The sequence below is a fragment of the Nyctibius grandis genome, chromosome 12, assembly GCF_013368605.1.
Source record: "Nyctibius grandis isolate bNycGra1 chromosome 12, bNycGra1.pri, whole genome shotgun sequence".
Taxonomy (NCBI): domain Eukaryota; kingdom Metazoa; phylum Chordata; class Aves; order Nyctibiiformes; family Nyctibiidae; genus Nyctibius; species Nyctibius grandis.
Window position 1 is genome coordinate 3,319,558 of NC_090669.1, and position 27,952 is coordinate 3,347,509.

The 27,952-nt window shown below is 50.9% G+C and overlaps 1 protein-coding gene across 3 annotated transcripts in view; it reads right to left on the reverse strand.

Moving 5' to 3' along the window:
• Positions 1–27,952, reverse strand: part of GNAO1 (G protein subunit alpha o1) — a 137,835-nt gene that overhangs the window by 16,599 nt on the left and 93,284 nt on the right. For all 3 annotated transcript variants that reach the window (XR_011049110.1, XM_068411656.1, XM_068411657.1), the window contains exons 4-6: positions 27,063–27,223; positions 7,344–7,472; positions 6,499–6,628 (exon numbers count right to left, since the gene is read on the reverse strand). Coding sequence is in view for 2 of the 3 variants with exons in the window: in XM_068411656.1 (XP_068267757.1) it covers positions 6,499–6,628; positions 7,344–7,472; positions 27,063–27,223 (420 nt within the window). In the remaining variant the exon portion in view is untranslated. The remainder of the gene's footprint in view (positions 1–6,498; positions 6,629–7,343; positions 7,473–27,062; positions 27,224–27,952) is intronic.

Below are 27,952 nucleotides of genomic sequence, written 5' to 3' on the forward strand. Positions count from 1 at the left end.
AAGAGCAACCGGACCAGAAGTCAGGCAGCCCCCACAGATGTTAGCTCACGCCTCTAGAAGAACATCAGCCAGCAGAAGAGCCATAGGTTCAAACGCACGCACAGCAAGAAGTCAGCTTTTCGGTTATAGGGCATGCAAAAAAGGACACAGGAAAGGAGAGAGCTAAGAGGAATGACAAAACCCAGACCAGTTAGAGAGCTGCAAAGTCCACCATGTGGTTCCATGGTGGTGGAAAGAGCTCACGGCAAAGTCAACCAAGCATCATGTTCCCTGCTGCTTTCAACTCTCAACTCGCTTTTGCTTTTGGATTTTTTTTTTTTTCTCGGTTCAGGAGAAGCTTCATACCTGCCAAATTTGGTTGGTCTCTCAAATGCCCATTTTTTGGCCTTTGTTTGGCTAGGTAAGGTCAGACGGCCGAGGAGAGGCTGTGAAGGTGCCGAGGCGGGCGATGTCCGGCGCGCCAGGCCGACGCCGGTCGTGTGGCCGTCTCTCAGCCGGGAGCCGGGCAGCGGCGAGGACGAAGCACACCCAAGAGTCGGGAGGGGGGTTACCAAAGGCAAAGCACGGTACAGACCGGGCCGGCTCCTCGGCTTTTCCCAGCGGCATCTCCTCGGGACAGCACTCCCCAAACCCGCTAGTGCACACACGAGACTGGTTACAGCGACGCTGGAGAGAGCAGGGCTGCGCGGGCTGGCTGCCGGGGGTTGGGGCAGGTGTGGTGTGTTTCCCCCGCATTTGGAAGCTCGGAGTGGTGCAGGGGACAGCCAGGGGCTTTCACCCCTCTCCCGCCCCGGCAGCATAGCTGAGCCCAGGACTTTATTGATTAACGCTTTCCTTAGCACTGATATACTTCAGCTGCTGCTGAGTGTTGTATTTAGATACAAGTGGCTCTGTGGATGAAGGAAATATCCGATCTGACCCGGGACATGTGTGATTTGCCATAGTACCATACAGCACACGCTTTGCTACCACTCTTGAAATGACCGAGCACCTCCCCACCGTGCATCGTACCCACACACGGGGAAGGTGAGATCGTGTACAAGTGTGAAAACACGTTTATTTATTGGGGCTCAGTCGCAAGACGTCACATATCTGGATCGTCCTGTGTTTGCGTGCTGTTTTCTGCTAACCCATTTTGTACCGGCTGCTGTGGGAACCCCAGAGCAAAGCTCCTCTTTGCTACTCGCGGTGTCAAAACTGTAACCGTGTAGAAACCTGCAAAGGTTTTGTACAGGAGATCCTTGGCTACCCAGAGCCTTGGGGAGGAGAGAAGAAAGCAGAGGGTGGGGAACAGAAAGCAAATATAATTAACTGGTTTTTAAGCAGGGTCCCTCACAGGACATTTTTAATGGCATTTTTATCACCCTTGCTGATTTCAAATAAAAGCATGGAGAAACACACGGGCGCTGCTCGTGGGTTAAACCACGAGCTCATCTGCAGCCTGGAGGTCACCGTACTTACCACGCCGGCCCTCGCCAGTCCCGGACCCGCTGCGCAGCCCCAGGGAGCACCGGTGTGCAGCTGCGCCTTGGGGCACGGCGAGCACCACTGGTGACACTGGTTTCGGTTAAGAAATAGAAGCCGAGGACTTCTGAGCTGGGCTTTGTGGTTAGGTGACGCTGACTGTCCTACAGTAGCACGACTATGTAAGGATCCTACAGAAATCCTTCTGCTTTACTTATATGGTTTGATTAATGTGCGTTAATACCTGTTAGGAAATTAGGGTGTTTTCCCAAGAAACAGTGACTCTTTGCGTTCGGGTGTAACCAGAATACACACACAGCACAAACCAACACATCCCTGTAGAAAATGCGAGTTACAATAAAAATCCTCAATTCCTTTCAAATCCAGAAACGAGTTTCGAAGCTCCCTAAGGCCACCGGACCTGGCTTTCTGCTCTCTACACCCTGATTTTCCCCCCAGCTCCGCCAGCAAGCTGGGTAAATATAACCGTTACTGTGCCCACTGCTCCTTGTTTACCTGGGAAAGGTTCTGGTCTTAAAATCCACCTTTTCCTTCCCCGTCACTAGAGAGAAGGTGACATTATTCAAAAGCAAGGAACCGCTCTCTGTGTGTGGCAAAGGTGCAGAGCAATACCCTGGTGAGCAGGTACGGATGCTCCCGTTGCCGTACCTGGGTGCCACGTGGGAAATGCTGTCGCATCCCAGGAGGGCTCTCGGGAGCCCACGCACGGACACAAGCTGTCCCGGTGCTGGCTGACATCGGGAATGCCCCACTGCCTCCCTTTGCTTTCCCTTCCCCACTGTTACGTGTTCAATAGATGTTTGTGGGAGCCCTCCAACAGCTCAGGCAGACCCCGGCTGTGACGCGAGGATGGGGAGGCAGTCCCTGGGTACCGCACGTAAAAGGACAGGCTGCTGCTAAAGGAGGAGTGAGAAGTTAAGAAAGACCCTCAAATAATCCCCCTCCTACCAGTAAATCCACAGTGAAAGACCCTTTTTAGTCCCTTAAAGCTTCCCCAGGGCCCCCCTCAGGAGCACCCGTGCTGCTGTGACGGGGCAGACGTCCCTCTCTGCTAGGAGGCATTAATTACACTTCCCATACTTTTATCTGAAGTGATATAAATTACTTCACCTGCTTTTGGACCCATTGTGCTGCTTTTTCCTACTTGATGTTGGGTCTGTCATTAAGGGAAAGGCTCTTCAAATATCAGCTTCTTCATGTCACTTCCTATTTCAAGATTAATATTTTTAAATCCTTAAGCCTGCAAATGCTTTACACCCCACCAAGGAAAGCAGCCCCACCAGCCACGTTACAGAGGAATAACCACTCGCCCATATAAATTAGAAGTCCAGTTAACTTTTCCTGCGCAGGACAAGAGCCAGCATTGCTCATAGCTGAGTTCAGATGTCATTGCACAACCGCGTTCCCATCGCTGATGTGAAGGGCAAGCAGCTTCCCACTGATTAAGCGCTAAGTGTCATGAGAACTATATGGACACTGATGGTTATCTAAAGCACAGAAACTCCATATCCCCCCTCCTGCTTACATTGCCTGTGATGCCCAAGACACTTCCACTTGCTTTGTCACTCCTAAGGCAATTTCTGAGCGCTGCAATTCAATTTCCTTGCCCAATGGCAGCAGAGAGAGCACGGTAACCGGGTCACGCAATGGAACACGAACCAACAGGCCAACTCTAATGTGCACCGAGGGTCACCAGCACAGCGCCTTCAACCCGCCCCACGCCCAGCAAGGGGGACACGGACAATACCTGCATGTCTTGGCCAGATATGGATGACCTAAATATCTTAGTTTGAGAGGCTGCAATGTGCAGCATGAACACCTCCCTCTCTTGCCATAGATCCTTTGAATTTGTGAGGAAAAAACCAAGGAGGACAGTCTCGGTTCCCGTGACAGATCGCACGCCATCGCTGCCTTTTTTCAAACTCCATTAGGAATCCCATTTAGGAGGAACCACGCAAATCTACCTTTGTTAATCTTCTTCTCCAGTGTTACCGATTGATGTGGCTGCTGTCCCTCTCTCCTCCCAGATTACAGACCTGAGGCTTTTCCTCCTGTAACCTCAGCTTACGCAACACAAAGGTAAGTTACAAATGAGACAAAATAGCCTCGTTATGCAAATACGTAACCCATGGAGCTGTTCAGTCAGTTAAAGCAGGACGTTCCCACTGATCACAGACACGGCACAGAGCCCTCCAGCTCCCTGTGATGGACTCGGTAAAGGCAGAGGCAGGTGTAATACCTTGCAGACAGTGTCTCGTGCATTGGATGGGCTGGGCAGAGGGTGTAAGTTTGCCTCGTGAGCTCTGGCTGTGGGCTGTGGCTGGCAGCAACGGGACTGGTGAAGGCACTGCTTGGATTTCCCTGGGGTTTGCTCCTCTGTCCTGGGAGTCAGGCACGCAGGGGAGCAGCTTAGAGCTGCCAAGAGTGGTGTAAGAAGGTGTTTGGGGCAATGGGAGAGGCTGGATTCAACAGCACCTGGGGTTTCTACGCAAAGCGTGGTCTTTAGGGATGGAGGGGCCTAGAAATCACAGATGCAGAAGGTTCTCTTTATTTTATTTATGTCTTTCTGATCCGGACATAGAGAAGTACTTGTTTTCCTCGACTCCCACAGTGTTGCTCTGTGGCAGGGAATTGGGGAGAAAATACATCCCTTATCAAAGACTACCTGCTCTTAGGGAGTGGTGGCTTCGCACACCATAGGCCTTGTTTAGCTGCTGCAGGGGGGTGGGTGCTCACTCTTTTAAAACAAAGAGCTCAATACACCACAAAAAAGCTTTACAAGTGTAGAGCTGTGCTTTAATTTTAAGGGCAGAGACAGGTCAGGGAGCATTTCACCCAGCCTTGTTTAACCAACTCTTTGCTCAGTCTCCTTTGAAAGGATTCACAGTGGACCTGATGTTTGTGAGCTTCTGTCAGTGGGATGAGATGACCCTACAACTATACTGACCCCAGGCCACCAATGAGAGCTCCATGAGCCTTTTCATACTCACAGAGACATCTGTACACCCCCCAAACCTTCAGCGGCTTAATACAGCTGGAAGTGCCTGGACTGTCGTAAACGTCTCCATAGAGGGTGAAGATGGAGGAACAGCACCCAGCTCGCTCCCTCAGCTGCCTCCTCTTTGTGTTCTCTAAGTGAGAAGCAATAAAAGCTGATTTACGTCATTAAAGGCAGCAGATGTGACGGATGCAGACAGACGACAGATCAGCTGACTGAAAGAGATGCTGCTTTTACTGCTGGGTTGTTGGAGAGGAACCACGTTAGCAGGGAGGAGACCGAATGCTTGGGGCTTCAGTGCTGCACCAGAGAGAAGCTCTAACTTAGTCCGAGCTGCACAAATCCTTGTTTCTTCAGCAGGGAACTTCAGAGGGGAGGCTGAGCTGGCATGCTGCTCATCACCCGGGTGGTGCTGGGTGATGGACAGCCACTGGCAGAGCTCAGCATCCCCAGGAAAGATGCTGTAACCTCCATCTCAGAGGAGCTGCGTTAAGGCTGACATTTAAAAAATGTCATTTTCAGGCCCTTCCATTTTGTGGCTCTGGCTTGTGTAGACTTGGCACCCAAAGGTGACCTGTATTAAAGGCTGCCTTTGGCTTCACCGTTTGGGTGTCACAGCCCAAGTTATACCTACAGAGCACCTTGCTCTCTGCTCAGATCGCAGCTCCGCTCTCTGCCCCGTGGGTCTGCCCTCTCCCTGCGTGGTGTTCTTTATCTCCTGGGTGGGTTTCCCCTGCCGAGCTGCAGAGCTCTATGGCATTGAGCTCACGGCTGGGTTTTTCGAATCACGTCAGGAGATTTTGGTTCCTTCCCAGTAAATCCTACAGGACTGAGCATCCTTGAGCATATCAGGGTCAGAGGGAGGTGATTATTATATGAAACTGAGGATTATAAATAAGCGGACATGAGAGGGTGTAGGGTGTCTCCATCAGTCTGGAGGGACATAGTCGGGATGTTAACATCACCCTGAATTCTGGCACCAATATGACCCAAACAACCAGGTGACTTCATCAAACAGTTTGCCAGCGCTCACACCTTGGCTCAACGAGGCTAGAAACCACAGCCCCCCCCGTCTTTTTGGGAAGAGATGACTGATAACTAACAGCAATCAACTAACAGCAACCGTTCCCTCAATTTGTTCCTCATCAACAGCTTTCTGCAAGCCTGACGTCTTGACCAGCAGGAGAATAAAGACCCTCAGCGAGACAGAGCTGGCAGGAGCGAGCCCTCTGTCCTGCTGCAGGCTGGGCACGGATGAAATCATTACCCAAGTTTGAGTATGGCCTCTGATTCCTTCTCATTAGACAAATGCAACTGGGTGCCCGCTGCAGTCGGCGTTCGTCCCCAACGCCTGCATCCCCACCACACTGAACGAATGGCCAGAATACAGTAACGAGCCTCCTTGCATCCTTTCTGCTTATTTAATTCACTTGTATTAATTGCACTCTAATACCAGGGAGCACACAACTCCTCGCTAGCTTTACTTCCAGATGGTATTTTGAGCCTCATGTCACAGTGGGAAGTCATAAAAGCTCTCCTAGAGCAAATTACCTGAGGAATCAAACAGTTCCTGTCTCACTCAGGAAAATGAATTTCTGTAGCCTGAAGAAATAGGTTACACTCCTAGCCCGAGCCTGCCTTGGGTGTGCACCTCTGCACCATGGCATGGCCGTTTCCTCACGTCTGTTTTAAAAGCCCACCTAGATCTATCTCCTCTCTTCCTGGGTAAAGGGTCCCGTTAACATGTTTTGAAATCACACAGGTCAGCTAGAAAGGAGAAATAAACCACTGCAACTTTACCTGTGCAAGGAAGTGTTACCTGGGCGTGCAGGACTTCGTTTTGAAGAGTGTGGAGGAGGACAAATCTCCCCAGGATTTCAGAATCAAGGAGGAGTGACTGACAAAAGCACATTACTGCAGCACCCCAGTGAGCACTTGGCGATCTCTGAGCAGTCGCTGGCTACGTGGTATCCCATAAAGAAGTGTCGGGGCCTCCAAGACCCGGTTTGACTCACCGTGGTTTCGTCTTCATGGAGCACCTGGTCATAGCCACTCAGCGCGACGCAGAAAATGATCGCTGTGACATCCTCAAAGCAGTGAATCCACTTCTTGCGTTCTGACCGCTGGCCCCCGACATCAAAGAGCCTACGGCACAGGAGAAGACCATCAGCGCCCGCTCTTTCTTAATTAGGAGGAAACTTTAGCAGTCTTGGCATTTTCTGACCATGTGGTCCCTGGAAGGCTCCAAACACAAAGCAACAGGTCTTTAACCACTGGCTTGGTCTTCTCCTCCAGAGCCTGGAGGCAAGGAGGACCAGGAAGAGCAGTTCCATATAGGGATGTAGGGTTTGTGGGAGAGCCCCAGCAGCGTGCTGGGTCCCAAAGGGTCTGCAGAGGTGGAGACCGTATGCTCTTGAGTTTGATACGCTCTAAATACCGTGTCTGCAGCTTCCTGTCTTCATGCCCTCTTCTCTCTGCTGGCTGGCACCGTGAGGGTCAATATATAGCGTTAACCATGTGCGACTGACCCGCTTTAGAGAAAAGATTTGGCCAAATATTTTTACATTTATGAGCTTGATCAGACTTGGTGCCAATCTCATATTATACCTCCCAAAAAAGTGCTGTCATCTGGGTCAGAAGAAAGTACCGTGACCTCCTATCGTAAAGGCAGTGATTTTCAAGACAAGATTGCCAAACATTTCATATTGTTGACCCCCCAAAACGCCATGTCCTCTGCAGTGGGAGCCATCCGTGTGCTAACCAGCAATTTAACAATTTCTCCTTTGGGGGATCTATGGGGAAACCCTGTGAACAAATAGATGCCCTGAAAATTTACTGGTACATGGAGTTTTAGACTAACCTGAAGTGGAGGTTTTTGAATGTGAAGTGGGTTTCTACAATGCCAGTTGTTTTGACCCTGGTTCGGAGGATATCCTGCTCCGTGGGCTGGTAGTCTGCAGCTCCGATTCGATCTAAGCTGTCTAGGTAGCTAAGAGAAACGGAAAAGAAAAAGAAAACAGATAAGCATAAGACACACATTAATCTCTGTCAATCTCAGATGAATCCTTCAGCTTCCTATTAATCTTTTTCGATCTCATTTTTCATGGCTGGATGTATTGTAGTTAAAGGGGAAAAAAAATCCTATTCTGGGGAAAAAGAAATGTTAACAAACCCCACTAACCTAAGCATAAAATCTGATAGTGAACTGAAAGCAGGAAATTAAGTGACCATGTGTTGTGAGCCCTGATTGCAAGCTGTGAAAATACACAGATTTAATATTACTGGCTATTTTTATTCCCTGAGGGATGAAGGTCCCAATCGGTCCATTGTGCTGGCGGCTGTATACACACACGCTTCTCTGTAAGGGTTTATTCAGATAAGAGGTTGGAGCATACAGGTCTCGCTCCCAGAACAGACAGATCGAGTGACCTTTGGGAGATGCCTTGGCTTCAGTCTGCTCAAATGAAGGGAGATGGATCTGCCCGAGGGAGCCACTGCTGCGGCGCTTGGACAAAATCTGGGGGCCCGCTCAGATGGTGGTCACCTGGGGGTTTTTGGGGGGGGTGGAGGGGAGATTTACCTTTCTAAAACGCTTGGATAGTTTTAAAACATTTACCCTTATTCTGCTCTAGGCTTAAAATCTATGACCATAGGCAATGCCTTCACAGGCTGAAACTTTGGGTATAAAGTCCTATCTTTTATTATAGAATCATAGAATGGTTTGGGTTGGAAGGGACCTTAAAGATCATCTAAGGATGATGAAATGTGTGTGAAATGTTTTTGTAGAGGTACCCAACAGCCGCACATGTATGACCACAATCCATTTTTTCAAGCAAGACACTTTTTCAAAAGAACTCAGCCCAACCAGATATCATTTATAAAGAAAAGAGGAATATGGATTACAATTTAATGCAAATTATAAACTCGGAGTTGCATTACACAGTAAAGTCTTTCCCACTGCTGTTGAGCTGCACACAGACACTCCAGTTCCTCTTGAGGGGGGTTGGATGTGCATTACAGAGCCTAAAAGCCTGCCTCAAGCCCCAGGGGCATCAATCTAATGCACATGAGACGCTTTCAATACACTGTGAAGATAATAAAGCAGATCTGTGCACAAGCAGTGGTCCTGCCCTTCTCTCTCGGTGCTTCTGGCAGCCTGAAAGAGGCAGCAGGGCAGAAGGTGACACGCCGGGGGCAGGATGGGAGGGTACCCGTTCAGGGGTTAGCCAGAGGATGGCAGCTTCACCCCATGCAGCTTGCAGAGAATAAAGGGCATTGAGAGGAGCCTGCAGTTGTACATAGGGGAAAGACATTGCTGTCCTGGTGAGTATGAGGGCACCAATGTGTACGAGTAAGCATGAGCTGGAACCATTCACCTAAGATAGCCACGATGTCTAAGCTGGGCTTTCTCTTTCAGTTTAGCTAAATGTGATTTTTTTTTTTTTAACATGGAGTGTGGGTTTAGTCCTGATGAGTAACCTAGTCACACCGACTTGCTAGAGAGCACGTTTCCCCCGTGCCTTGCCAAAGCACATCGCCCTGTCCTGCTGCTGGAGATGCTGTCCCTGCTCCGTCACAAAGCAGGAGAAGGTTTCCCATGTGTGTCCTGGAGGGAGTGCTCCGAGGCAGGGCTCCGCAGTGCTGGGGCTGTGCACTCTGCTACCCGAGAAAACTCATTGCCACCGGCTTTCATGCCTATGCCGCTAGCCCGGAAAAACAGAGAGGCAACCACACCACACTAAGGTGAACACAAGCCTCACCCCGCTCCCATCATGTGTTTTGGCTGCCCGTCATTTTTATCGTTCATTTTTGCTAAAGAATTGCAAGAATCACGTCACCCAGAGAAAAGTATATATAAGCTAAGCCGGCTTATTTTTATTGTGCCCTTTTTCAATCATTTAAAGCCACTGTGGTTTTGTGACAGATGCTCCCTTACAGCCTTACGATGCACCCCGGATGGATGAATGGGGCTTCATTTGAGATCAGATCCTCCGCTGTGACGGCTGAAGCCACGATCTGTTCACAACTGGTGTCAGCTCCTGCTGTTTAAGAGTCAGCTGCATTTCTTCGCATGGCCCCGCAGACCGAGGCGGCTCTGCAGTGCTGTTACGCAGAGACCCAGGCTCTCCTCTGTCCTCAGGAACAAAACACTTCAAGGTGATGGTAAAAAGAGGAGGTGTAAGAGAGAGGGAAGGATTTTCATTTCCTCTTGCAGCTCCTGGCAGTACCCTGAAGACCTTTATCGCTTCCTCCATCTTCATTTTCTGTATTTTCCTATGATGCAACTCCCTCCAGTTTAATGTTCCCTATTAATTATTCTTGCCTTTGAGATCCTCCTTTAACGCTGGGAGTGCAGCAAATGAAGAAATCTACCGCAAACTGGCCAAAGGACTCGGCATCACAGCAGCAGAGTGATGGAGGAGTTCGCATCCTTGTCCATGGCGGTGGTGCAGCCTCCCGTGCCTGGCTCCACCTGAGTTACTCTGGGGGATCAGAGGTCTGGGGGGGCTGATGCAGCCTGCCAGCCTCTCGAGGGGGCACGATGATAGCGATAGAGGGAGGAGAGCTGAGCTGGATCCATCCTATCCACCCTCTCCTCCCTGACAGTATCCAGATGCCAATCCCAGCTGGGATATCTCCACGGGAACCTCGGCTGGGGGTCCCTAGCATCTGTCTGGGTGAGGGCACTGCTTCCCAGTGCTTAACTGGTGCTGTGACAGAGCAGTACTCCGTATCCCCAATATTCAGCCTGTCCTGGCTTCAGGTGAGGTGAGCTCTGTGGGGCCAGTGCCTCGGGGTCACTCCCACCGTAACTCATCCAGCCCAGCTGCCGGGCACCCCAGCTCCGACACCTGCTTGCCAACACACCCTTTGCCTTTTCTATTAACTCCCTTCTTCCTCTCTTTCCTCATCTCTAGTCCTTCACACCATTCTGCCTGTGTTTCTCAGTGACTTAAATTCTCTCAGTTACCTGGGTCTGCTTTTTGTCTGCTCCTGGCAGTCTCCATGAGGGTCAGCCATCAATTTATGTGAAGGTATACAACACTTTCAGTGTTGGTTTTGAGGTTGCATTCCAAAACTGTTTACTCCTCTGGCTGCTCTCCCCTGGCGTTTCTCCCATCTCAGGCTGCAGCAGATATTTTTTTCCCCTGGACGTGTCCTCAGCGGAGCTGGACCCTGTCTGCATGTGCACCCCAGGAAGCCCAGCTGGAGGAGCGTGCCGCGGCACGGCTGCCACGCTAACATCCCGCTGCGGGAATGGGAAGCTGAGGCAGGCTGCTGTTGGGATGCTGAGCTGAGTTTAGCTGGTGCTTGTTCTCCTCGGTTCCTGCTGGAGGTATCTCTGAGGCTTCACTAGAGTGCTGGTGCTCCCTGGCCATGCTGCTTGGAAGGACCTGCTGGCCTGCTAGGTGTGAGCCTGAGCTGGTAGAGGGTGGGATGTGTCGGGGATGTCACCTCTTTGGGAACAGGGAAACCCAAGTGGGGACAAACTGCTCCACATGGCACGGGATGACATCACTCCTGATACGCCCTTTGGACCACAGATCTCAAGACCAAACTGTTGCTGGAGATAATTAGGTGTCGCAGCCAACAGGCTGGGTAACACATAATCCCCCCAGAAGCCGGCGTCTGTTTAACCAGCAGAAACAAGAGCACTTTGGAGGCTGTGGAGCGAGCGCTCGGCTCTCCCCCTTCTGCACCACCTCCACTGCACAGTGCTGGCATCAGAGCTCCTTCCACCTCCCAGCTCCAGGGTTTGCACGCTGGAGTAGAAGCACATGTGAAATGGCACAGCAGCTCTTATTGCAGCCTGCCTTGCCCAGGGCTTGCAGGGGTTAAAAACCGCTGAAGAAAGGTTAGAAGGTTTTTGAGTCCATGACTAACCCCCTAGCATTTCCACTCCTGAGCCAAGCAGCTCCATTACTGCTTATATCTTTTATCTTAAATGCTTTGTTTCGAAGCAGATTGCAGGTTTCTGAGTCACCCAGTTTATCGGGCTCAGGGAGGTGATGCCCAACCATATCACGCTGCTAAAAGCAAAATGCACAAGAAATGGCATTTCCCCACTACAGGGAGAGGAGCTCATCGAACGGACGCTACAAAAGGCAGACACACTATAAGGAGTAGCTGATATTAAATATCTCCACACTGTAATATTGAAAATAGGGAGTAAATATAGTTTCTTGTGCCTTCATTTGCTGTTCCCAACAGCATGTGGCACTGTTGATGCCGGAGACACTGCGTACAGAAAGGACTCTTGTCCGAGTTACCCCACAGGACCAGACCGGTGGCAGCAGCCTACGTGCAGCGCGTGGACGGGGACCCCTCCCCAGGCACTCTGCCACCACGGGCACCTTCTCCCAGGGTTGTACTGCCTATGCCAACGGCTCTGCTGGCCGCCTGCTGGGATGAAGAAGCGTAGCTGAGGTCGCTGGCTGTGGTCAGAGCTGGATCCCTGTGGGAAGGCTTACACAGACGTACATTCACGTCTGCTGAAGTGAATGGTTAAATGTCTGTTGGGTTTTTCTTGCCTCAAAGGTGACATCTTGGCAGCCTTTTGCAGGCAGCATCCAGCACACCCGAGGTGCTCACAGAGCACCGAGGCCGAGCTCACGTCCGCAGTGCTCGCGAAGCAGCAGCGCAGTGGCAGCCACAGGTCTCGGTCTGGGGCGGGTTTGCACGCAGGGGAGTGGGAACTTCAGGAGAGCAAGCCTGGAGACAGCAGCATCTTCCCAGCTGCTCCCCCGTCCTGCCGGTCCTGGCCTCTGTGCACGTCTCCTCCGTGAAGGAACGGCTGTGCGTGGGATCCCCCAGCCTCGTTGGGTTGGCTGGTGTGGATTTGATTGAAAAAGCAGATCCCCATTTGTCAACAGACGCAGCTGAGTCACTGCTGCGTTATTTTCTGCTCCGTGTACAGAGGCACTCGAGGGTCAGCTCCAGCGTCGTGTCCTGGCAAATGCCGAGTTTTCAATCAAGAATGTCACGAGCAGGAATCATCTCATCTAACTCCAGATGCTTACATGAAGATGTCTCTACCCGAGCGCTCCTTCCTAGTTCATGGATGGAAACGGGCATTTCTAACGTCTGCTGTCTGTGTCTGACCTTAGCTTGTACCCGGACTTCTGATGAACAAATAGCTTGATGTATATCTAGCATTAAACCCACTTAATATTTGGTGACTGTAGAGAAAGGATTCAGAGGATAAGCACTGGGCTTAGGGACTGTCAGTAGTGACTCTACAACAATATAGTAAACTCTCGTAGTATCATCTGCTACCAGAAGAGAAAAACCGTGTGGGTGCTGCTTACCGAAGGTGGGATATGGCTCCGTACGGCTGCCCAGGACAGCCAGCGCCGGGCAAACACCCAGAGGCTGTGGCACTGCAGACCCCATGCCCAGCCATATCTGCTGCATTATTTTGGGGAAGGGGGGAAAAAGCCCCAGCCCACTCTCAGAGCCCAGCACTCATCCAGCACACAGAGCAGTGGTGCAACACGTGTCTTAAATAATCATCAGTTATGAAAGATGAAACGGAGCCAAGCAGTGGCATCGTGTCCCTTCAGAAACCATCCCCACCTAAGGGCAGGGCCCACGACGTGCACACGCGAGCGCGGAGCCCTCCTGTCCTCCTAACGAGAGCCAGAAGGTGTTACGTGCTGCTCCTGGGGTGCTTCCAGGTGGGTTGGGGCAGGCGGGAGGAAGAGACCTTAGGGGATAAGTCACTCAGCTAAGAGGGCAAGAGCATTGTCTGGCGTTTTCTGAGCCCAGCCCAGAGAAGGGAGGGCTTGGGAATTCACTCCTGGACTTTAGGCAACGCGTTTTGTGTTTCTGGCTGTGTTCCCCACTCATCCAATCCTGCCTCGATGGGAATCACATGAACTACATGGCAGGCTCTGCTGTCCTGCCACTGCTCCTGATGATAAATCTCATGTCACATCCAACCAGATGAGATACCAGCATGGACACTCCCCAGCTTCCCTCCCCCAGATCCAACCAGTAACAAGCCACTTCTGGTGCCTGCTTCTTGCAGAAGGATAACAGCGGGAGTGATGGTCACCAGGCCAGAGATTACTGGGGTTATTTTCCTGAATTAACTCTGCTGGATGCTCTGAGTTTTCATTACTCTCCCCTGGGAAATGAGGAGGATGGTCCCTCTATTAAAGGATGGTGCCAAACCCTGACGAGAGGGATGCTACATTGCGGTGCGTTTTTTTTTCCCTGCATTGAAGCAGGACCCTGCTGCTGGCCAGGGCTACAGGCTGTTTGCTCAGACCTGGCTGAGTACAAGTGGGAAAGAAAAAGGAGTCGTGCAGCAGGCTGTACAGGGCTTGTGCAGCAACATCAGCTTGACAAGTTGATATTAATACTAATGATAGGCAGGAGGAATGAACAAAAGCAGGTTGGAGCTCAGCTGTCCTAGTTAGACTTGCAGTTTTCCAAGGCATGACTGAATAATTTTTAGCATTGCATGTGGATGAGCAGAATCACTAAACAGCAACTGTATAACAAAGGTACTTCAGGACACACAGGGTCTCCAGGCGTAAGCTGCTGGATCTGCTCACCAGTGGTGGTTTGGTCAGCAATATAGCACGGTCTGGTTACTGCTGGAATAAAAGGACACTGTGGTGCAGTTTGAGTTTGTGATGAGAGCTCTGGCTGGGGGAGAGGTGGGCTTTGGAGGCAAAGCCAAGGCTAACAACCTACTCAGAAACGGTTTTGGAGCCGCCCTGGGAAAGCAGATGTGGGCTCATGTTTCTGCAATGAAATTTGAAAGTTGGACAGTATGTAAGATACTGATAAAGGGTTTTTTTTTGCATATTGGAGCCCTTACAAAAGAGAAAAACAATGTGTCTGCATCAGATCAATGACCCACCTAGCTTAACTAGTGTCCAAGAGCCGGCGTTGACAGAAGAGCATGAATACAGGGCAGGTATGCCGTACTCAGACAGTTTTCCCAGCATCCAATGCTTATACGGATAATGGAGTTTCAAAGAGGAGGGTGATGTCTTTACATTTATTACCCCTCAATGATTTTTCTTCCAGAAGTTTGTCTAGGTACTTTTTGAAGTGATGTAAACTTCTAACAGCCGCATCTGCAGCAAGGAATTTCCCAGCTCAGCTATCTTGTCTGTGAAAAACTGCTTCTTTCTGGTTTTAAAGTGCCCTGTCAGAGTTGAACTTTGTTAATGATTGTCTGGGAACAGCTGTCCTCTCTCTCCTCCCTACTCCCCACTTGTTTCTCCGTAGACATCTCTGTAGACCTCCACACACCCCCTGTGGAGCATCTCTGCTCTGCTCCTGAGCCATTCCTGCATGGAAGCTCTTTGGAGCCTTTCATCACGCCACGAAGGGGTTTTCCTGATCTCCTACATCCTACCCGAGATGGGGAAGGGAGGGAGCTACAACAGCCTAGTTCTACATGTAACCAACTGCTTTATGGTCACTTAATATGATGCTACTTAGAGAACCGAATAGTTTAACGCCAGCCTCACCGTACCTGCTGCAGGGGCAGATCTGGTGAACGTGGTTTGCTAGCAGTGGTGTGATCCCTTTCAGAAGTGTCCTCATCGGGGCAATGCCGCTGTTTATACAAAGCCTCTGTGATGTAAACCATTGTTTAGCACAGGGCTGCTGGCCACAGGGCACCCTCACCTTTGTTTTATAAGCAAAAGACTTCTGCGGGGGCTGGCTGGGTCTTTCCAGCGGTGCTACATAAATCCAAGCCCACTGGGGTGAGGCATGGCAAGGTCTTCTCTCCTGGTGGCCCTGCACACAGGTGTCCTCCACACCCCAGGGACGCGGGCACTAATCGAACTCCGGCTGAAGCAGAGGAAGGCTCAACAGCTCCCGTCTAGCTCTGGCTTTATGTGAGCCTCTGCTTCCTCCTAATGACCGGCTCCGAAGGACAGTAGTTGAGCTGGAGCAGGGATGAGGCGTGGGGGGACTCAGCACCCTGGCAGCCAGCAGGATCTATGTCTAAACCTTTAAGCAACTCGCTTGCCCCAGCGCCCCTTACATCGCACGGCAGCTGATTCGATTTGGCCCCAAGGCAATCTCGCGAGCTAATTACTCCGAATTACTCCAGCCCTGGCAAGCAGACAGCTGCGACCACAGATGAAACCAGTCCCATGGACTTTAACCTTTTGACCAGCCACTGGCCAGGGAGATTCCCCAGGGTGTGCACGAAGGCCCAGGACATCTATTCACGCACTTGTGGCATTAACATCTCCATTTCTAAGCTGGAAGGAAAAAAATAGATATAGCTGCGGGGTTTTTTGTAGTGCTAGGTGTGTGTCTGCGGCGGGGAGAGCACCGGGGAGGGATTTAGATCTAATGCTAGGAAGGGAAGCATTAGTTAATGAGATCTGCGCTCTGGTATCAAGTAGACAGAGGATGCCCATAGCTGGATGATAGCGCAATTATGAAGAGTGGGGCGGGTCTGTCGGGAGCTGACTTCAATCAGGGGCCTCACGTATATACTCACCGTGCTGAGGGAGATGGGTGCTGGGGATGGAGTGGGAATCAGGTTTCTGGATCTTCTAATCTGTGCGTTTTCCCGACCTATTAGCAAGCTATAGGGCTTTCTGCTTTCAAATCCCATTTAAGCATCCCTGCCAGAAACTGTGGGTACCAAAACCAGCCAATGCTCTGCTGCGGACAGGTGTGACCCACAGCTAGCAAAAGCAAAACCGGGAGATCTTACCCTTGGCTGCATGCTAAAAGTGTCTTAGTTACCCCAGACAGAGGTGGGTCTCTTGGGCGTGTAAAATCTGTGCTATGCAAAGGGGCTTTCTGGTCCTTCTCAGCGGCCGTCGGGCTGAGGCTCCTCCGAGAACAGCTTTGCTCGTGGTGTTGCAGTATTTTGGTTTCAGTCCAGGCCGGATCCAGCAGCAGAGACAGGTTACGGGAAGATTCCTGGGGTTTCTCATCCCTTTAGAAAACATTTAGCCGAACTGTTGTTAGGAGGAGATTTGTTTGCCATGTATCAAAATAGCTCCATCTTCCCACCAGGGAAGGCTGTCACCTGGGCCAGGCTGGGCTGGTGAGACGTCCTGCTGAGCACCCACTTTTCCTTTCTCTCACTTCTACGGGCACAAATGACCTCAGAGAGGTCTGTAGTGGTAGCCTCCTGTTGCCAGATAATCGCCCTGGGAAGGTTATGCTCCTCCAGCCCACCTCATAGAGGTTTGGGTTGCTCCCAGGTCTCAGCAGGAGCAGGCTGATCCCTGTGTTCAGTTGAAGATGCATCAGGAACGTGTGTGTGATAAAATCAGCTTGGGATACTCTATGGGACAGCCTGGCTGCAGAGCTGGTGTGGGAGATGAGCGGAGGACACCACCTCCAAGGCATGTTCCTCCATGAGGGCTGGGGACGGCTGCTGTCTCTGCACTTGAGGTTGTGCAGAGACTTTCCCCTGTGCCCTGGGGACACGTCCCTGCCAGTGACCATGCCTCTTGGGAGCAAGCTGTGGGCCAAGGTGCTGCCATAAGCCGGGTGGGTAGACCAGGAATCCCTCCCTGCCTGCTTGGTGGGAGAAGTTTGAACCAACCCAGGAGCACTTCACTTTCAGTGGGAGGATGGAGCTGGCCCAGAGCAGCATTAGGTCTGGAAAACATCAGGAGTTCTACCAGACAACGCGGACTTTATTGGCAATAAATGCTTTTGCTGAGCTTCCTCTTGGCCGCAGAAGGGGAGGAGAGCATCTCGAGCAGATGGCTGGTTAGCACAAGCATCGCCCTTCCCAGCCCACGTCTCTGCTCTCTGCTGCTGGAGCACCTCAGCTGCTGCTGAGCATGATTGATGTGTCCTCCCAGCCTCCCGCTGGAGTGGGGAAATGTTATCAGACTTGCTTTAGGAGGAATATAGGTATTAAGGGGATAGATGACTCGCCCGAGGATATGTCGGGAAGTCTGTGGTGGCACTTGGAAGTCAGTTTGGGTTCCCTAAATCACAGTCATGAGCTTTAACCACAAGACCTATTTGTACTGAGTTTTTTAACCCTTAAGCAATATTCTTCCATGCTTTTAAGAGGGATTTTGCCCATGTAGGGGCAGATACTGTGAGGCTGGTAGAAATTTGCTAGCCGATAAGAAAGAAATGTGTTCCCTACATAAAGAGCAGCCTATATAATGGTGTTACAATTGATGATTAAATAGTAAGTTAACCCAAGAGTTTGAACAGAGATAAATAAATGCCTTTTTTTTTTTAGTGAACAAAGAAGGCTGAAAATGGATGTTGTCATGTCCTTTTCTGCTCCATCCAATATAATTTCATGCATTCCTGTCTGGATTTTGATGAGTTCTGCAGATCAATGACGCTGCATTTAAACACAAGCTAAGCTGTAATTACAGATGCGTGCAAGATCTGTTCATCTGGTGGCACTGCACCAGCTGATGGAAGGATCAGCCGTGCCCAATCAATGTTTGAAGCTTCTCAAAATAAGGAGCTTTTTGGCTCCCACTGCAAAGTGAAAATAAAAATAATGCCCTGAATCCCAGGAGTGTTCCCCCCCGTCCGTACAGGGAGGGCTGCAGGATGGGTCTGGGTCATACCCGCACTGTTGCTCATGCTAAGCCATGCCTTTGCACACCCATATACGCTCTTCATGTCGGGTCTTCTTCACGCACCCACTGCATGACCCGCTTGTCCCTAGGGCTGAGGATTGGATTGAGGAGATTGAAGGTGTAAGTGAGGAAAAAGGAGGAGGACGAGCAGTGTGGAGGAAGGAGCCAGGGAGCGGGCAGCCAGTGCTCCCTGGGATCATCTCCCACGTGCTGGTGGGCGTCCAGGCCCATCGTGCACGGGCTGGGAGCCAGCGTGACGTGCCACGCTGCGGCGCAAAGGGAGCAGCCGGGGCACTGCAGTGGAAACCACGGCGGTGCGTAATGTGGCTCTGTTGTTATGGGAACACGTGGCAGGGATGCAAAGTGGTGTGTTTAAAGGCAGATACTGGATTTTGTCCCATTTTTCTTCAGGTTTTCCCTGTTGATGGGGGCTATAAGTCCACATAACAGCTCCCCCCGCAGTGGAGCAAAGCTGCTCGCTCCCCACTGTCACCGTGAGATGCCCTGGTGAGCCAGGGAGTGCCACTCTGTGATGCTCTGCTGGGACTTCAGCCAGGGTACCAAGGGCTAGTCAGAATCACAGAATCACAGACTGGTTTGGGTCGGAAGGGACCTTAAAGACCATCTAGTCCCAACCCCCCCTGCCATGGGCAGGGACACCTTCCACCAGACCAGGTTGCTCCAAGCCCCATCCAACCTGGCCTTGAACACTGCCAGGGAGGGGGCAGCCATAGCTTCTCTGGGCAACCTGGGCCAGGGTTTCACCACCCTCACAGGGAAGAATTTCTTCCTCAGATCTCATCTCAATCTCCCCTCTTTCAGTTTAAAACCGTTCCCCCTCGTCCTGTCACTCCATGCCCCTGTAAAAAGCCCCTCTCCAGCTTTCCTGTAGCCCCTTCAGGCACTGGAAGGTGCTAGAAGGTCACCGCGGAGCCTTCTCTTCTCCAGGCTGAACAGCCCCAACTCTCTCAGCCTGTCTCCATAGCAGAGGGGCTCCAGCCCTCTGAGCATCTTCGTGGCCTCCTCTGGACTCGCTCCAACAGCTCCGTGTCCTTCTGATGTTGGGGGCCCCAGAGCTGTACAGTCCTACCCCCAGATTCCTCGTCAAGCTGGTGGAAAGCAGCGACACATCAAGCAGAGTCAGCAAGATCAAAGCAAAACCTACAGCCCTCCCACAGTACTTCTGTTCTGGGACAAGGGAAGGTAAAGAGCAGGATGAAAGGACCGAACCAGGCAGAGCAGGGGGCTGCGCAGCTCTTTCAGACACTCGGATAGGTGCCTGCACAGAAGTCAGGGAAACCCTTGGTAAGATAAACAGGTCATGCGCATGACCTCTGTGCATTTAGCACATTTTCTATTTACTACCGACTATTTGAAGCAGGTGCTCTTAAGTCTCCCATAGTGATCGCAAATGTCTGACCGAACACAGCAGGGCTGAGCTCCGCTGCCCTGCCCGTGTGCTCCACTTCAAAGGGAGCTCCACTGGTGCTGGGAAGCACAGGCAGGTGGGAAACCATCCAGCCCTACCCAGAGAGCAGGTGTAGGTGGGAAGAGCTTGCCCAGAGGTATGGCCGGGGTGTCCTGCACTGAAGGCTCCCCTCTGTCACCTTCAGGACTGGCACTGCCACCACCATGTGCAGATGGGACCTGGTTGAGACTCTGGATCACGAGATGCAGCTCTTCATTGTAGGTGGGAATGTCCTTAAGGGTGGTCCCCTGGGCAGGATACAGGTAGTTGAGCTCCTGGGTAGAAATGTGTAGCCTTTTCTCCTGAGTTTATTTATTTGTAACTTCTATATTTGTCTCATTTCTTTGTTTACCTATTTGTGCTCAATGAGATACTCCTCTGGGGATTTCTCAATGCAAAGTTGCTGCTTCCAATGTTAGTTTAATTTGAGCAAAGGTTTTTGCCTGGACTCGGTTACCAATTACCAGCTCTCAGCAGCTCCTAGCTAGTGTCAGCCTCCTCTTCCTCCTTCTTTCTCCTACCCCTGCCCGTTGCAGATTTGGCCTCGCTGCTCCGCACGCTCCCTGGAGCAGTATTTCTCATGTTGGGGAGTGCAAGGCCGTGGAGCTGTTTAACAGAAAATGTTTAAACTGCCATTAACGCTGCTCGATAGGATGTACTGGCTGGTATTTTCCTGAATGAGGGTTTGGAAATGGTTCTTACGCTGTCGTCAAACCTTACGTACCAAGAGCAATACTGAGGGATTGGGAAATGCTGATTTATGCCATTAAAAGCGCTGTCAGAGCCTCCGAGCTCCAGTGACTGCTCGCAGGGTGTTTCACAGCCTGGGCTTGCAGTTTCGGAGCCCTGAATTTCTTTTCAGTGCTGGTGCTCCCAGCAAACCTGCTGCTCAGCGTAGCCCAGGAGGGAAGGGGTTACAGCGAGGCAAAGCGCATCACAGATCCCCAGCAAGGCTTGGACTAACCGCCAAAACCCGAGCTGACACTTCCTTGGCGTGGCTCCACGGTGCGGTTTGTGCCTGGTTTCCTTCTCCCCTCTATCCCTTCCCTCCCAGCAAAATGAAGAAGGTGCTGCCTAAAAATCCAGGCTCAGCACCATTTCTCCTCTTTTTTTCCCTATAAATTCAGCCCCAGAACACCTCAGAGGAGGTGCCTTCTCCAGGCACTCAAGCACTCACATGCTTTGGATGTATAGGAGGTGGGGAAGGGGTAAGCAGGCGGATTTTGGCACGAGGAGGGGAGTTGGCTCTGCTGTACTCCAGTCTCCTTCTGCTCTGAACTAAGCAGCCCTGCCCGGAGCCCATGCCCGCAGCGTGGAGGGAGCGTGTGCCCATCCACAGCACCTCCCGCAGAATTACCCTGAGAGCCCAAGTACGGGCTGCTGGGGGGGTCAGAGGCACGCGGGAAATTGGAGGGGTTTCTGATGGGGGCTGGCAAAACAGGAGCTGTGGGCTTGGATCTGTGTGTTATGCCAGTGGGCACGCTCACAGCCGGGCACCACGGGCTCTCGGGGGTCCCGGGGAGCTCTGCCTTCCTACCGGGGGCCATGCCGCCCTCCCTTCGTGGGCACAGCTCCGGGTGCTTCATCCCCATCATTGCCGAGTCCTGTGATTTTATGGCAAGTGTCACAATTATTTTTTTTTTCCCCTTCATTTTTGTTCTCCTTTAAAGCCCCAGCCCCTTGAGGCTGTATATTAGATGGACTATTTGCTTAAGGAAATAAAAAAGGACTTTCCAGCTCTCCTGTTCACAGACAAAAGGCTTTAAAGCATAAGCCAGAGGGCTTAGGAAGCAGCAGATAAAAGTAGTTTTCCAATGGTTGTCTTAATATATATTGAAAAACTCGGGCTTTTTAGCTAAGCTCATGATTGGTTTTGGATTTAACTCCTGACCTTAAACACCTGAGAGTAGGGATGCTGCACTGCTCCCCTTCTTCTAGCAAGGGCTGGACCTGTGCCCAGGCTGGACCCCAAGAGAGGGCAGGGGGGATTGGCAGCGGCTGCCCCCCTCTAGCTGTCCCCCAAATGCTTTTTGGGCAATCTTGTGCCGTGGGGCCTGGTGAATCGCACCGCCCCGGCACAGCACATCCACTGAGCAGGGGGAGGACAGGGCATGGGGTGACCGAGGGAGGAATTGCACCTCCTGCGGTCCGGGGAGGGGAGCATGGCGCTGGAAAACCTGGGGCAGGGAAAGGCTGGTGGCCGGGAGAATGTGGAAGAGGGGGAAAGGGAGAAAACTGCATCCTGAGTGCACGGAGCTCATCTGCCCTGCCCAGCAGTGCTTGTCCTGGGCTGGAACGGCTCCTCCTGAGCTGCTCACCCCACGGCCCACTTACCAGAAACCTACTCCAGACCTGGTACCAGCAGACGTGGCAGAGCTGCTCCTCCCTGGAAATCTATTTGCATCTCATTTGTGAGAACTGAGCAAGGCTGGCGATTCCAGTCGACCAGCTCTGGCCTTTAGCAGCTGTTTTGTTTTGCTTATCGTAGGGGGAACTTAATTATCAAAGCTGGTGGGCAGATTTACTTACAGGAGTAAATTAAACCATAAATTCAAACAAATGTATCTACATCTGCGCTTGTGATGTATTTTCCCTTTCTGCTTTATTGGTGCTTGGGCTCCAAGACACAAAGGTGGGTTGTTCAATAACAGCCCAACGCGAGTCATCCCAATTAATCGGAATGTTCCATTTATGCTGCTACTCCCCCCAATTAAATGCAACGGAGCGCAAGTGACAGGCACGAGTAAGACGGGTGTGCAGAAAACCATATTCTAATGCAAAAGCTGTGATGAGAAAATGGAATCTATGCACCTGATGGGAATATTAATGCAAAACCTTGACCTATAATTCCTCTTTCTTCAGCCTGAGAGAGCCAGGAACAATTGCAGCTCATTAAAAGAGACCATGTCCTGACAGTCGTGCGTAATGCCCACGTCCCGCAAGTCCCATGGTCTAAACCTTTGCCTTGCTGGTGACAGGAGATAGGGGGGATAAAAAAACAAAAGGCAAATCCAAAAGTGCCTGTTTGGATTGGACCTCTGGAGTTCACCTGGGCCATCCCCCTGTTCAAAGCAGGGCCAACTTCAAAGTTAAATTCAGTATGAAAGTTAGCTCAGGCAGCTCAGTGTTGAGTGTTTCCAAGGATGGAGATTTTACAGCCTCTTTGCAGCCATTCACCACACCACAACAACATCTGGCTCTACTTTCTTGACTGTTCTCTTGATGCAAAGTGTGTGTTGGCATGTGGGATGCAATAAGTATCAGTAGGGGAGGTGATGCCATCATGCAAAGACAATTCTTTTGCAAGGAGAAGAGATCAGAAAGCAGTCCCACGTGAGACAGGGTGAGAAGGAAGGCACTGCAGTATTTATTCTGAGTTTGGTGCCGCTTTTCTATGAGGCACTGCCAGAGGAGTTGTTGAAGATGGAGCAACCAAAGCGTTGTCCAGTCTGGGCTTGGTTTTTGGCACAAACCTGAGACGTCAGGGCTGCGGTTAGCTATGGCAGAGCAGCAGACACAATTGCACCTCTCTTTCTCCACTGAGCAGTGAGGTCTGTATCACTCTGCGGAGGCATCTCTCCCTCCCTTCGCTACGGAGAGAGCCAAAGGCAACAAGCTTTCTAGCCTTGACACCTCCGACATGTGTGAAGATGGATGGGTTGAATGCAGGCCCAAAATATTTTACATTTTCACGGTAGTTTCACAGCCCTGGCGTTATCAAATGATCTTTCAATGTACTTGGAAGCAGGAGGAGAATAACTTGAGATGGATTCTGGCTTTTTCGTGTCTGTGTACTTGCAAACTGTCTCTGCCTACACACCTTGTAGGGCCTGTGCCTGTTTGGATATGCACACGGAAAACGGGTGCTCGTGTGGATGCTCCTTCTGCTCCATTCCCACCCCTGAAGTTTGGAGGCCGTTCAGAGCCGGTCCGCATCCCTGGGGGGTTAAAATCAAACTTGTCCTATGCACTGCCCTCCACTGACCAGGCTAGTTACGAACTCGAGGCCTGGAAACACAAGACAATTTAAAAATCTGAACAAAAGTAGGAGATTAAGGAAACCAGCTGGAAACCTCTATTTTGCTCATTTTGAAAGCAAAATGTGGGTCACAGATGTGCTTCCACAGACAGAAACTGGCTGGAGAAGAAAAAGACATCAGCAGTGCCCAGACTCTTTGATGATCAGAGGTAGATTTAGCTCCTAGGCATGGAGACAAGAAAGAAAGAGGAGACAAAGTAGGAATAAAAACAATCAAGAGATTAGGAATGTGGAACTCAACCCACCCATAAATTTGCCTTAGGGAATGATGGAAAAAATGCAGTAACGAAAAAAGATGAAACCAACTGCTCCATCTTACTCTCTTCCCTTCTCTTGCTGTCCCTATGGTTTTACTTTTTGCTGTCCAAGACACAGGAGGCCCCTTACAGAACCTCCTCTCTTCCTCAGTCGTGTTTTTTCTCTGCAAAAGTGCTGTTTTCTACTGTTCCTTTGCAGTAGCTATGAAATCCTTGCTAAGGACAGGCTGACTTTAGAGCCAAAAGGAGCAAAGGTTTGCAGGGAAGTCCACACCGTTAGGCAGGCACACATGGGAGAGCAGAAAGCAATGCGCTCTTGCCCATCTTTGACAGGAGAGAGGAGCTATAGCTCACTTCTTGTTTAGGCTAATACAAAATACTAAGTCTATTTTCAGTGAAATTAATGATAGACTAATAAGAGCCATGCTGCCAGCTCTCGCAAGCTGTTGATTAGCCTGTGACTTGGTCTCCCAGGGGCTGTAACAGAAGGTCTGGTGTTCGAGCCACTTAAAAAAACTCCAGGTAAAGCACGGGAAGAGCAATGCAGGCCAACGGCAGCACTGGCTCGGAGAAGCCCAAGTGGTGGTGCCTTAGAAATAGCCAGGCAGTGGAAGGGAATTCTGAAAAGCATTCAGGGCATTCAGTGGGTGGCTTCTGGGCTGAAGGGAAGGGCCTAGACCACTCCTGAAGGTCCTACCCACGCTGGCCATGACAGAACCCCGTCGCTTGGTGCCTTTGGGCTTTGCGACACGTGCTGAGAAGCCATGGAGCGCGATCCAGAGGTTGCGCCATGCAGCAAACCTCCCTGCTGCCAGCAAAACCCCAATCCCTGTGGCTGAACACCAAGAGAAGCCTGAAGTAAGAGCGATGATGGTCCAGCTCACTGCCCATCACTGTTTTTCAAACTTTGGGGAACTTCAGATTCAGTTCTTGCCTGGAATTTATTTTTCTCAGCCCTAATGAAAACACATTTTGTAGTTGCTAGTGTTTTAAATCCAATATCAGTGTCAATAAAGATAAGCCCTTTCCCATGGGGGAAAAAAAATAGGAAACTGTCTCAAATCTTTCACTCATGCAGAAGAAAACAACCCCAAAGCATTGAAGGATTAAATGAAAAATATGCCTCTTTTCGCTGGGAGTCCACCGGGCGTGAATAAGTGCCGACTGAGCTCTCACTTCCATTGCCATCTGGTGTGGTGGCACCAGGGCCTAGAGGTGCAGCAGGACGCGTTACAGTGCCCTGCCCTGTCACAGCATCCCTGCTCCTGGTGACAGAACCACCAGAGGCTCCTTAAACGGCAGCAAGTCTGTAACTGCAAAGGACTTTGTTATCTTCAGCTTCACCATCTGACCCAGCCCAGAGAAAACAAGCGTCCAGCCACCACCCGATCCACGGCGTGGCTGAGGAGAGAGGCAGCCCAGCCCTCCCCTGGCAAGGAGGATCACGCGTCCTCTGCCAGATGCCAGAGATTTTGTTAAAGACACCGAAATTCATTTTGCTGGGCTGCAACCACACGTTGCTATCGCTGTGAATACCACAGCACAGAGCCTCTTCAGCTGGCGTCTGGAAACCGCTGGTGGTTTCAGAGCTCTCGCTGATGAATTGCCCAGCAGCTGGTCACATTGGGAGGGCTGTGCTTATTATTTTCAACTGCTATCTTGCATGGAAGGAAAATCAAAATACTTTCCTCAAGGTAATTGGCCCTAAAACAATTGAAGAATTTTCCACAAGGCTGTAATGCAATTAAGACTGGCATTTTATGTAATTTATATCTCTAAAGGTATGTTTATGTCATCAAACTCTTCTTTTGTGAAAAAAAACCTGCTGGCAAGAGAAGGCAGATTTTGCTGTTACAGGCAATGAGACATAAATTAAACATGGATGTCCACCTAGAAGTGATTAAAAGGCAGCATAACATCAGGATCATCACTGAGAGGTAGTCGCTCACCATGAGAAATGGTTGGGTAGGATGCTGTGACACCAACCACACATCTGCAGGTTTCCCATTTGGTTTTCGGTCAGTGCCAAGTGATGTGTCATCAGTCACCTTCTGCTGCAGCCCCACAAGAGCAGAAATAATCCTGCGCTCCCTAACTGCCCTGCCAGCTGGGATGGGAGGAGCTGGTGCAGGCTGGGGACCATTAGGCCCACCACACGGAACAGAACCATCAGCCACGCCGGTGCTTGGGTCCATGTTTTGATAGACAACCAGGAAAACCCCAAGCAGAGATGCCAGACAATCCAAACACGTAATAACAACTCCAGAAGTGCATGAGTCAGATGGTGAACTTGTTGACATGAGATACTGTGAAAGTCAAAAGCACGGACGTAGCATTCCCCTGTCACTGTCTGGGGAAGCCTCTATTTCTCTGAGTACCAAAAGGTCCAAGGGTATAACTGGGGAAATGATCACTCCGTGCTTGCTTGTTCCTTGTGCTTATACCTAACCATGTTTTACTGACTACTGCCCCAGACACCCTACAGGGCCAGGGGGACATTCTGCTTGACTGCAACAGCTGCTGTGATGGAAATTATGGGATGAAAAGCTTTAGCCTCCTTGCCTAGGTGTAGGCAAACAGGTTGGATGAATTACCATGAGGAATGGGTCTGAACTGAAGCTGGGGAAGCACTCAATGTTTCTTCAGAGCCAGAGCAGCTGTTTATGGATGGATGAATGTCCTGTCCTCATGACGGCATGAACCAAAGCCATGAATTCAGACAACCACCGTTAAAAAAACCCTGGATGTGGTCCCTAATGGTAGAGATGCCACCGATTGTATTACGAGGATAACACAATGCCACTGTAAATCAAAGACACCCCTTACCCTTGGTTGTAATCCAGCTGCCTATCAGTATGACCGTCAGGAGAGCAAACCCAAGAGCTGTACTGCCGTACAAAGCAGGTGATCACACCCTTCTGTTACCCATCAGACAAATGAAGAAGCCATCAGCCACCTCCACGGGTTGCTCTGCCTCTGCTCACTAGATCCATGTTTGTAGAAACCTACCTTGAGCCGTTTGGGAACGTGGCCTCAGGGTCACGGAACTGACCCCACGCTGGCCAGAGAGGATGCGAATGTCCTGCCTGGTCCTTGCTGCCTTGCAGCATCCTGGGACACAACACGCGCCCCAGACTGTACGCAGAACTGTGTTCAGCTCCACTGCTATGAGGTCATTAACTTCAGTTAAAACTTTAACAAGCCCAAATGCAGCTTCTTAACTCAAAAGACTATGGACAGGGGTACTCACTATTGGGCCGAGTCGTTAAGTTGATATTCCCGGGACCGGTTGAAGCATTCTTGGATCCCAGAGTCTGCCCAGAGTCTCATCATAGCTGACAGCAGCTCTGGAGAGAAGGGCTCTGTGTCCTCCATCCGACTTACGACATCGCAGACCATCTTGGCATCAGCCTGCAGAGGAAAGAAACAAGGGGTGACATGGATGCTCGAGGCAGAACTGGGAGCCAGAGATTTCAGAAACAGTTCAGCAAATTGGCAGGAGGAAAGAGGCTGTGTTTCTCGGGATGGGGCTTTAGGATCCACACCATATGATCCAGCAGAGAGGGCAAAAGGAGGATGGAGCAAGGAAGACACAAGGAAAGAGGTTATTTGTACCATCCACCTCATGTCAACAAATATTTCCACTCAGCAGACAAACCATTGGCACTGCGTATGTGTGGAGCTTCTTGGGAACAGAAGGAAATTCATACAGGTACAAGAATATTTTACATTGTTAGCAAAGTGACACACACCCTGTGACGATACCTGCTGTAACTGAGTGTGTAACCTTGCTGAAGGAGGGGCCGTTTGCATCAGAAATGACAGCAGAAAGGCTCCAGAAATAGTTTTTCCCAGACGCTGGCTTATTACTTTTCCTGAATCCTTGTTCTTTGCTATGAGCCCCGGCTACAGGGGGTAACTCATGTTACCACGGGCCACCTTAGCTGGCTGCCGTGCTCTGTGGCTCAGAGGGAGAGGAATCTCCCGTGGCGCGGGGGTCTGGCAGCGAGGGCAGGGCCAGCTGGCCGCTGTCGGGTGGAACCTTTTCTGGTGAGAAAAATGCGATTCGCCTGAACAGCAACTTTTGCTGGAGGATAGTGTTCTGCCGCAAGTCGGGTCCGGAAGATGTCTCGGATTTAG